The sequence below is a fragment of the Cinclus cinclus genome, chromosome 5 (assembly GCF_963662255.1).
Source record: "Cinclus cinclus chromosome 5, bCinCin1.1, whole genome shotgun sequence".
In the NCBI taxonomy this organism is placed as follows: domain Eukaryota; kingdom Metazoa; phylum Chordata; class Aves; order Passeriformes; family Cinclidae; genus Cinclus; species Cinclus cinclus.
In genome coordinates, this window is record NC_085050.1 from 37,469,799 (window position 1) to 37,480,835 (window position 11,037).

Sequence of the window (11,037 nt, forward strand, 5' to 3'; positions counted from 1 at the left end):
TGTTCTAGAAGAGCGGTGCTCTTGGAGTCTTTAACAGCCTGTGTGGAGAAAAGAATTTTAAAAATTGATTGATCAATAACACTCATGGGCTGTATCTTCAGTGGTAAAATCACTCCAAGTATGGCTTTAGACACCTAGCACAAGCATTAAGTCAGTGTAGGAGCATTTTTCTAGTCAGTTTGCATTCTTCCCAGTGTAAGTGTGCCTTGTGAGGTATGGGCATACCTAAAATGGGGTCACTACAAATTTATTTGATGCTTACATTGCATCTGTTTCAGTGCTATAATGCAAAATATTGTAAGAGGCAAAAGTAAATCTCTTTAAAGGTGGAAAACTTTGAAAAGCTGTTGTTTCCTTCTTGATGCAAAGTAAAGGTAGATGCTTTCACGCTGGCCTTATTTACTTTGTGTGACATTTCCTCTAGCCTCTGCTATGGTTAAGGTTTTGTATACTAGAAATTATGAGTGATACTAATATTGGAAAGCATTTCCCAGAGAAACCTCAGGCCAGTACTCTTGACACTTTTCAGAAAGAAAATTAGGTTTGTGGTTTCTTAGTAAGCTTTTCTGCTTCGTTTCTGCTTAACCTCAGGCAATGAAATGCAAATCCTTAAACAAGGTTTGAATGTGAAATTTAATATCCCTTCCTTGTGTATGCGGGATTTTGGTAAGCAAACAACAAATATGCTGATTTAAACAACAATTCTTCTATCAGAGAAAAGAGACTTCGATGCAGACTTTGTTCTGCATCTACATCATAGCAAACCTTGTGGTTTTATGTGTAGGCGGTACCATCATCAGTCAGGATAAAGTTTCCTGTGACTTGTGTGTAATTCTTAAAAATGAATACTGTAGCCTGCCTTAACATCATCGAGCTTTCATGTGAGTCATACAGCAGTCAGGTAGTTGAAATGCACTGCAGTTTATTCCTAGACCTAAGCTAACAATCTACACAAAAGCAAATATTTACAACCTTAAGGAACTGCAGGATAAAAAGATCTCACGGGATTTATTTATGCCATACACGCATCTTTCTTTCTGGTAGGCGCTGTGAGTTCACCAATTCCTGCAGCTTAACTACACTGTTTCTTTAAATAAACCAACTGCGATCTCGCTTGCTGAAACAAAAAAGCGAAGGTTTATATATAACCAGCTTCCCACTGCTGCCTCCCTCCCGTGTCACTGGTTTCCCAGCCCTCTGCTATGCAATGCCCTTGAGCAGTGCAAGTCGATGTGGCGTAGTGTGATTTTGGGCGGCTCTAAACAGAGGAACGTGTCCCACTTGCGGCTCGTTACACACGGCTGCCTCGGTTCTTTCACTGAACCGGAGCTGTGGTGCTGCTTTTGTATTCCTGGCAGCAGCTGTCAATTGCCAAAGCAGGTGATTAGGGGATTGGGGCTTTTTTCCTTTTCTTTTTTTTTTTTTTTTTTTTTTTTTTTTTTTTTTTTTTTTTTTTTTTTAATTTGCACTGAAAACGTGTATTGCTTCCTCTCTCGTATGCCTTTATCTCTGAAGGAGATGATTACATCCCAGGTCATCTCTTCCTCTGTCTGATCCCAATACACCACCCTAACTCATATAACAGGATATATAATCAGGCTTTTTTAAAAATCAGCCTAGAAAGCGTATCTGCGTGTAAAGAAAGGTGTCTCTACCGCTGGGGGAACATGGCGGTGAGTTCCCAACTTGTCTCCAGCACCAGCCGCGTCCGCCCTCCGGGGTGAACTGCGCCTCCTTCTCACCCCCCGCCGCCGCTGTTCCGGGGCTGCCACAGCCGGGGATGCCGGCGGCTCCCGGGCCCCTCTCCCTCCCTGGCGCTCCCGGGCCCCTCAGCGCCCCTGGCGGCCGCCGCGCGGGGCCGGGCCGGCTCCGGCTCTGGCGCGGGGCTGCGCAGGCGCGGCGGGCGCGCCGTGTCGCGGCGGGCGCGCGGGATGCGGGCGGCGGGAGCGCATGGCAGGTGGCGGGAAGCGGAGGCCGCGCGGCGCGGCGGGACCGGCCGGAGAGCAGGTGGGGAGGGGAGGGGACGGGAGAGGAGGGGGCAGCCGCCTGCGAGGGCCGCGGGGCTGCGTCGGCGCGGCTGCCTTGTGCTGTCTGTCGGTCCTCTGTCTCCTTGCCCCTCGTTCTGTTTTGCTCCGTGGCTTTGGGGAGAGTCACAGGGCCCCGCGTTCTCCTGCGCGGCAGCCGCTCCTCCAGCCGGGCGTCTCGCGCGTGAGGTGAGGTGAGGAGAGGAGAGGTGAGGTGCGCTGGGCCCGCCGGCCGCCGCGTCATCCCGGCGGGACCGCGCTGGGAGCGGGGACACGCGCCGCGACCCGCCTCACCTGGCGGCGGCCTTGCTGTCCGCTGTGCTGCATTGCCTGCCCTCTCTTTTTTTTTTTTCTTTTCTCTTTTTTTTTTTTTAAGTTCCTTCAAAAGGGGGGGGGGGGGGGGGTAGCGATTCCTACCTTCATAGAGCCTTACGTGGGAATGGGGTGGTTGAGGCTACTGCCCCAGTAGAGTGTGCCCGTATGGGTCGTTTTGTAGCCTGCTTCAGTTCACGTTACATCGTTTTAAAAAGCAACTTCACCTTGAAGCTGCTTCTAAAATGCTGCACTGAAAACTACAGTAGTCACGATGTTGAATAGCACAGTAGTTAAAATAGTAAAGACTTTATAATCTAAAATAATAGAGGATTTTTGCTGTATTATTTAATTTGACGTGACAAAACAGTATTCCTACTTTCATATGTCTGTAAAACGCATAAACTTATTGTATGCAGTCTGCAGTGTGATTGGAAATGGTAATTTTAAAATAATGTAGAATTAGATTAAACTTTGGGATTGCTTGTTCCTGTGCTTAATTAACTAACAAGTGCTTCTGTTGGTTATATTGACCCATTAATATCAAAGTAGCAGTTTGCTACTTCAGACATGTTTAATGCATTTGCCAAACTGCACTTTTAATGGGTTCTGTCCAAAACAGATGTTCTAGCCTGTAGATATGCTGCTTTAACTAACAAACAGGCCCTAATGGATCTAATCCTTGTTCCTCCATTAATATAAAAACTTTGTAGAATCCTTTGGTAGTGCTGACAGAAAGCAATTAAATAAACTCTTTTGGTTTGTTGTTGTTTTTTTTTTTTTTTTTAATCTACAGAGTGAAAAAAATGGGGCTGTCAAGAAGAGAAGATCAAATCAGGCAGATAATCCTGTTAGTCTTTGCCAAGAAGCAGAAACATGCTATCAGCTTAGACTGCCTGAGGACTTCTACCAGTTTTGGAAGTTTTGTGAGGAACTAGATCCTGAGAAACCAAGTGGTGAGGTTTTAAATTTTGTGTCTTCTAAGTTTCACTCCCAAAAGCAGCCTGAAGCAGGTAAACTGAAGGTGGTCAGATGCATTTTAATGAAGCTTCAGGTGTGGAGGATATTTACATGAGTGTAAACTAAAACACTAGCTATAATTACCAAGATGCACACTTCAACCTTTCTAAAGCGTAACTACTGAGGTTGTGCAATGTGAAGGGACTAAATGTGGTCTAAATCTGCCTTTCTTGCAGGTGCATTGAAAACGTTTAGTATGGAACTCAAGTTTCCTCATGTGGCATAGTTTAATCCTGGTCAGCAACTGAGCAGCACACAGGCACTTGCTCACTCCCCCTTGGTGAGACAGGAGAGACAATCAGAAAGGTGAAAGTGAGAAGACATGTGGCTTGAGCTAAAGACAGTTTAATAAGGAAAGCAAAAGCCACAAGCAAAGGAAAACAAGGAATTAATTCACCACCTCCCATGTGCAGGCAGGTGGTCAGCAATCTCCGAGAAAGCAAGTCTTTGTCATGCTGAGCATGATGCCATATGCCATGGAATATCCCTTTGGTCAGATGGGAATAGGTGTTTCAGCTGCATCCCCTCTCAGCTTGTGCACCCACAGCTTCCTTGCTGGTGGGATGAGAGGTTGAAAAGACTTTAGCTAAGTATAAGCACTACTAAATCTGGATTTCAGCCTCTCCAAGTTTATATAACAGTATTGGCATCCCTGCGTGCTCTAGAAATGACAGTATCTTTCAGAGTCATAGAATGGTTTGGATTGGAAGGGACTTTTAAAGGTGATCTAGTCAAACCCCCTACTCTGAGCAGGGACATCTTCAACAGAGCCAGGTTGCTCAGAGCTGAGTCCACCCCAGCCTTAAATGTTTCTAGGTAATGCACCATGTCTCTGAGCAACCTGTTCTGGTGTTTCACCACCTGCATCATTCTTTTTACATTTAGTCTGAATCTACCCTGTTTTAGTTAAAGTCCATTACCCCTCGTCCTCTTGCTACAGGCCCTGCTAAAATGTTTGTCATTACCTTCAATACCTGAACTACTGAAAGGCTGCAGTGAAGTCCCTGGAGCCTTTTCTTCTCCAGACTGAACAACCCCAACCCTCTCAGCCCATCTTTATAGGAGAAGTGCTCTAGGCCTCTAATCTTCTTCATCACGCTGCTCTGGACCCACTCCAACAGGTCCTTGACCTTGCTGTGCTGATGATGCTGGATCTGGATGCAGCACTGCAGGTGGGATCTGAGCAGAGGGGCAGAATCCCTTCCCTGGCCCTGCTGCCCACACTGCTGGATGCAGTCCAGCACACGTTTGGCTTTCTGGGCTGTGAGTGCACTTGGCTGGGTCATGTCCAGCCTCTTACCCACCAACACCCCCAAATCCTTCTGGGCAGGGCTGCTCTCCATAGGTTTGTCCCCAGCCTGTGTTGATAACAGGGGTTGCCATGTGCAGAACTTTCCATTTGGTCTTGTTAAACCTGAAGAGATTCCCATGGGCCCATTTCTTGAGCTTGTCCAGGTCCCTTGGCATAGCATCCCATCCTCTAGAAATGTCATCTGCACACCTTAGCTTGGTGTCATTTGTGCATTTGTTGATGTGTGATCCTGTCTTGTGTAATAGATAAAGATGAATATTCAACAGTGCTGGACCCAGTACAGAGCCCTGAGGGACACCACTCATCACTGATCTTTATCCAGACATTGCACTGTTGATGACTATATTTTATTAAAATTTTATGAAAGCTGTCTGGACCAAACAATGTTGTAGCTTTCCTTATCTAGTGATCAGTGGTTTGATTGAATTTATGGAAACTTTTGGTAACTTTACAACACCGGAACTTCCCAGTCTGGACATGCACCTGATTCATGGTTTCCTTTTCAGATGCACTTTTGTCAAGTGTTGGACTTAAACTGGTTGGACCATATGATATTATTGCTGGAAAACACAAAAAAGCAAAATCAGCAGATGTGAACTTCAATCTTCATTGGAGATTCTTCTATGATCCCCCAGAATTTCAGACTATACTTGTTGGGGATAGCAGAACACAGTATCACATGGGATATTTCAGGTATTTTATTTCCTGTGTGCTCTTGCTCCACTACAACTATGTATAGCTTTTGTCTTCTTTCCATGAAACATAACTTGTGTGCTATCACCAAACAAGAATCTTTCTCTTTTGTAGTAGGATATTAACACATGGCTTTATTTTTTTATTAAAAAAGATTACAGGAACAGGAGTTGAAGATTAGATTTAAATATTTAATAATCTACCTCCTCTAGCCATCCAGAGCACCTTCACTCACTAATCTTTAACTTTTGCCATGATATTGGGAACAAAATCAAATTACCTAAAGGGATTGTGTACTCTCTGCATGTATGGATGCAAGCTCTTTTCAAGGCTTGCTGTAGGATTTTAGAGCTTTAGATCTAAGGGCGTTTCTTGCTAGGCCTCTGAAGGAGATGGCAGCATGGTGAGAAGGCAAACTTAGTTTTAGTTTGAAATAGGAGAAATGGACTCTGCTTGACTATTTTTGTGTGCACTTTTCCATCAATAGGGATGTGCCAGATGAGCTCCCAGTGTGGGTTGGTGCAAATGAAGCTAAGAAGGGTTGTGTGATTTCACAAGTTGGTGATAATGTCTTTGCTGCAGTCAAGTAAGGTTCATATTTTCTTTTTATAAAGAAAAGAATAGAGAGAAATAGTTAATTGGGAGGTGGGATGTGGAATAATGAAGCTAACTTATTACATGCCTTTCTTAAGGAACCCTCACTTTCTGCTCCTGCTGGCAAGTTTTAAGATTTCTCACAAGCCTTTGTAGGCTTTTTGACAGTGTTTTCCTTTCAGGACTAAAACAGATACGTGATAATTACGCCATTATGTAAATATATTGGCAGTGACAGGCTCTAAGTTGGAAAAAATACTCACAGGGTATGTTAAAATAATTTTTAAGTAGAGAAAGGGCATCTCAAACAGTGGTGAAGGAAATGGGCTATCATAGTAGATTAATAACATCTGGTTCTTGTTCTTGCCTACATAAAACATTATTTCTGTATATAATTAATATCTATAAGAAGTACCATTTCTTCCCTGTGGCAGGATAACACTGACATGGATATGTAGTTCAGTCTGATTCGTGGAGCTTTACATGTTCCTGTGTCAGGAATGTAAACAACTGATCTCATCCCTGAGGGTTAAAAATGGAAAGCTCTCTAAGGACAGACACGTGTCAGTCAGTGAAAGCAGACTGAAGTGGCTTCTGCAAAAGAGCCCTTGTGCAGTGCAGAGTTAAATGAGGACATTTGTTTTGAAAGTTACCATGGGGAAGCTCATAAATATGTATTTGTGTGCATGAATTGGATGACAAATAGTGTATATGGCATGGAAAAAGCAAACTGAATCCTTAAGATAGAAAGATGAACCAGTTACTGAGGCTGGGAGAGCCTTCAGCACCTGCAGATTGCATAAACTAGATTGTAATACAGATCAGAAAAGCCCGAGTACTAGCTGTGCCAAACTATTTTCTTTCCTCTTGTTCAGAGGCTTGCATTTTCAGATATGTAAGTAAATTCAAGACTGCTAATCTTCATTGTTAAAATCTAGAGGTTTAACATTTAAAATGCTTTTAATTTTTTTTTGTTTTCTTGACATGTTTCATCTGTTTGCAGATTATTTTTGTCAAAAAAACTTAAGGAAGTGGCTGATAAAAAGAAAAATGCTGTTTTGAAAGACATAGATGAAAAGCTAACAAGAACAGCAAAAGAACTGGGTTATTCTCTGGAACAAAAAACCCTGAAGATGAAACAGAGAGATAAGAAAGTATGACTTTCCTCATCTACTGAGAGAACTAAGTTCTGTTAAATTTTTTTTCATTTCCTTCCTGTTCGTGTTTTTTCATCCTTCTAGTCAGTAAGGATGCTTCATTAGGAATTTCCAGACATAATCAGCTCTCCATAAAACTTCAAGAGAGGGAAGATTACTATAAGTGTGTTCCAAATAATAGGACTTAATAAAAACACTTGACTCTTGTAAATGATAGCTCAGCATTCAATTAAAAACAAAACAAAGAATAAACCAACACCAGAATAAACCACTAAGCATAGTAGTCTAAAAACTGAAGCAAATAGAGTGCTTGGAGAAAACTGCTTTAAATGGAAGATTGTTCTAAATATTTGGGTTGGATCTGTTAGAAACAGGACTATTAAGGATGATAATAACAGGTTTTTTGCGTACCTGTCAAAAATAATTCTGGTAGAAGGGGACTAAACAAGTGCAGTATAATGCAACACAAGTGACTGCAAGGGTTCCTAGATTTCAGAATTTGACTTCAATGGAGTTTTCAGTTATTTCAGACTTCAATACTTGAAATTAACTGCAATGTACTTTGAAGCTAAGTTGATGTCCTGGAGCCAGAACACCATATTAGGTTTGACCACCAGCAGTTAGTGCTTAAGGTGTTAGTGTTTAATGAAGTGAGTTATTTTTAGGTCACAGTACTGTCGTATGGTGCTGTATTCCATTTTCCATCTCTTTATTCAGGTGGTGAGCAAAGCATTTCATGGAGCAGGCCTGGTTGTTCCTGTAGACAAAAATGATGTTGGATACAGAGAACTTCCTGAAACAAATGGTAAACATCTAGTTTACTCTATCCTCCTTTTTTTTTTAAAGTAAACAACCCTCAGTAAAAACCGAACTGCATTCATGCTTTCTAGTTAGAATATTTGAGTGGTGGGAGTAAAACACATTAGTCCTAACCATCACACTTGACCTCAAAGTATTGCCTTTAAAGGAGCCAGATGAGATTCAATAAAACATGCTAAATCTGACAAAAGAATGCCTGTAGTAGTAGTTTAGATGACCTTTTCTTTAGTATTGTCAAAGCTGTGCAGGAAGTAGATCCAAAAAGCTAATCTACATTCAGGGGTGTGTGGGTTTATTTCTTATCCACCCTTGCTCCTAGTGTTGTTTTAACTAGAATCAGTTCCTTGATGCAATTTCATCACACTAGTACTTGTCTCCCTTTGTGAGCAACTGAGAGGGGTGGGTGTGGGGCAAGAATAAGCTTCCAAGGAAAGGGGAAAGCTTCACCAGCAGTTCAGGGTGTGCCTGCTTACCTTATATGTGAATGTGACACATAGATATAGTTTTACCACTATATAAAAGAATACTTTTGTGCAGTATTTAATTTCTTTATTTAAATATCTTAATAACTGCTTTTTATTTTTCTGCAGCTAATCTTAAAAAAATTTGCAAGGCCATTGTTGATGCTCTGACTGATGAGGAGAGAGTGAAGGCCTTTGCACCCATTCAAGAAATGCTGACTTTTGTTCAGTTTGCTAATGATGAATGTGACTATGGAATGGGGTATGAGCTGGGCATGGACCTATTTTGCTATGGATCACATGTGAGTACTACAAAAATCATACTTCACAAAATTATGCATTAATTTATACACGGGCTAGAAGTTGTTCTGCTGTAGCTTAAGTGTCCCTAGGAATTGTAGAGGTCTACAAGAATACTCTTAATTCATGAAAACTGTTAAACACAGCATCATTCCACATGGATTTAAAACTGTGTATATGAAAGTCCAATCCTGCAATCCAGAAGTGGAGTGTGAAGTGCCTGATCCAAATGCACTGAATAGCTGGAGTCCCCTGTCCCCAGCTACTTGTATAGGCACCCATACTCAACCAGATCAAGAAATAGCCTGGTGTTTATTCTTCCTATCTGGAAGAATGTGAACTCGGGTCAGCTGCAGGGCTGTACTGCATAGGGCACTTCCCACCTGGAGTCTCTTCCCTAGTCCTCTGCTAACAGTGAGTATCATCAGTAAGGGGATTGAATTAAGAGCACTTAACTACACATAAAAATTATACCTAATGGTTTTTGTTCTGTATTTAGCTACTTGGCCTGTTGATGAAAAGTGTCATGGCTGTAATGAGTCCATGGCTAGAAAATAACACATGAAGTCTCAATATCAACCTAATATGAGTCATAGAAACACACCTGCAAAACAGCTACTTCTACCAAAACCAGTATTGGCTAAGTGATGCTCCAGAGTATCATGGGAGAGATAAGCTTTTCAATACAAAATGTAGGCCCAAAAGAGCTGTGCTGAACATTGGTAAAAATCTTTAGCCATTGAAATGCATGAAAACTTCCTGCTCTTGCCATACACTGTTACTAATTAGTAATTTCTAATATGTCTCTTAAGATTTCATGCCCTGCTCTCTTAAGTTCATACAGCATCTGAAAATGTGTGGTATTTTCCTCTGATATCCTGCTCATTTAGAAACCTTTCACAAACTAGGCTGCTTTAGCTGCTTGAATCCTTTCTGCAACTGGAAGAGCAGTGAAGGAAAGGGTTCCTCCCGTTTTCCTGAGTAGGTGGAGGCAAATATTTATCTTCCACACTTTGTTCTTCTCAGCACATGGCACTAACCACTGACAAAGTCCTGCAGTAGAAAATTTATGTTTATAGTACTGTCATGTGTCTTGTCCATTTTACGCTGCAGCTTGAAACACCTGTAACTTTGCAGCTGTTTTCTAGAATTAGAAACCTTCATCTTCTAGTTTAGTAAACAGAAGAAACTGGCTTCACACAAGTTTTGCTCAGTTAGGTCCCAGCCTGTCTTGGAGCTCCTACTTGGAGCTGTTTTCCAGTTCTGACTGGAGCCTTCCTGTTTGCTTACAGAGACACTGACCCTTTATCTGTAGCCCAGACATAGAAAAGGACTTGAATCTTTTCCCCTTCATTTGAGAGATATAATGGACTTACATATACTATAATAATTGCAAATGCTAAGCGTGCTCTGATGTTTATACATTTGAAGTGCTTAAATGGTTACTGTAAGTACCACTGTAATCCCCTTGAAGTGCTGGTTGGGATGAGACATGGGACTGTGACAGGACAGGGGACTTCACCTGCAGGCTTCAGCTTGGGATGCAGTAGTGAGTGGTACCATCATCTCTTGCACTGCTAGCACTTGATGTCTCTCTGTCCCTGCGGTAGCTCGGGCACCCCTGCCTGCCCTTGCAGTGGCTGTCACAGCTGTAGTATGAGGATGTGCTCAGCCTTTTCGGGAGGGTTGAAGGGCACACTGTGAATGGGGCAGAGCCAGGAGATGGAGCTGCTCCCGCAATTCACAAAGCCACTGAGGCCGAGGGTGGCTCTCGTTTTCCCTTCTCTCCTGCAGTACTTCCACAAGACGGTGGGCCAGCTGTTACCCATGGCTTACTCCCTGCTGAAGAGGAACCTCTTTGCCGAAATCATCGAGCAGCACCTGGGCAACCGGCGGGAGGAGGACCTGGATCAGCTGGTGCCCTGAGCCACGGGGGCTGCAGCTGGAGGGCGGCTCTGCGAGCCCGGGACCGGGCTTGTCTTGTGCGTGTCTCCGGGTCTTTTTGTACTCGGTGTCCCCTGCGGTTAGTAAAGGTTTTCTAAGGAACGCGCTGCTTCCCGGTGCTGGCTGCGCTCGGCGGGCCGGGGCAGGGAGCGGGGGTGCGGTGCTGCGGGGCGGAGCTGCCCACGGGCGGGGCTGTGGCACTGACGGGCCCGCCCGGCCCTGGGAGCCCAACCTGGCCGGGGCTGGCGTTCTAAGGGAGCACAGAAGGGCGGGCCGCTGCCCAGCATTGCTTGGAGCACCTGCGGGCACGGTGCCAGCGACTCACGGCAGGGCGGGGCCGCTGTGGCTCCATCACTGCCCACCTGTCCCATAGGTGAACCGAGCCCCATATCCCTGCTCCA

The 11,037-nt window shown here is 43.7% G+C and overlaps 1 protein-coding gene across 1 annotated transcript; it reads left to right on the plus strand.

Annotated features, from left to right (window-relative positions):
• The first annotated feature begins 1,062 nt into the window (after nt 1-1,062).
• LOC134044458 (histone PARylation factor 1) lies at nt 1,063-10,683 on the plus strand. The gene is made up of 8 exons (XM_062493682.1): nt 1,063-2,007; nt 3,133-3,292; nt 5,175-5,361; nt 5,849-5,947; nt 6,959-7,109; nt 7,830-7,917; nt 8,522-8,694; nt 10,487-10,683. The coding sequence occupies exons 1-8, from the start codon at nt 1,951-1,953 to the stop codon at nt 10,616-10,618; spliced, it is 1,047 nt and encodes a 348-aa protein (XP_062349666.1). The 5' UTR covers nt 1,063-1,950; the 3' UTR covers nt 10,619-10,683.
• The last annotated feature ends 354 nt before the right edge of the window (nt 10,684-11,037 follow it).

Coding starts and splice junctions, on each gene's coding strand:
- LOC134044458 (XM_062493682.1), top strand. CDS start 1,951: ATGGCAGGTGGCGGGAAGCGGAGGCCGCGCGGCGCGGCGGGACCGGCC. Junction 5,362..5,848: donor TATCACATGGGATATTTCAG/GTATTTTATTTC, acceptor TTCCATCAATAG/GGATGTGCCAGATGAGCTCC. Junction 8,695..10,486: donor TATTTTGCTATGGATCACAT/GTGAGTACTACA, acceptor TCTCTCCTGCAG/TACTTCCACAAGACGGTGGG.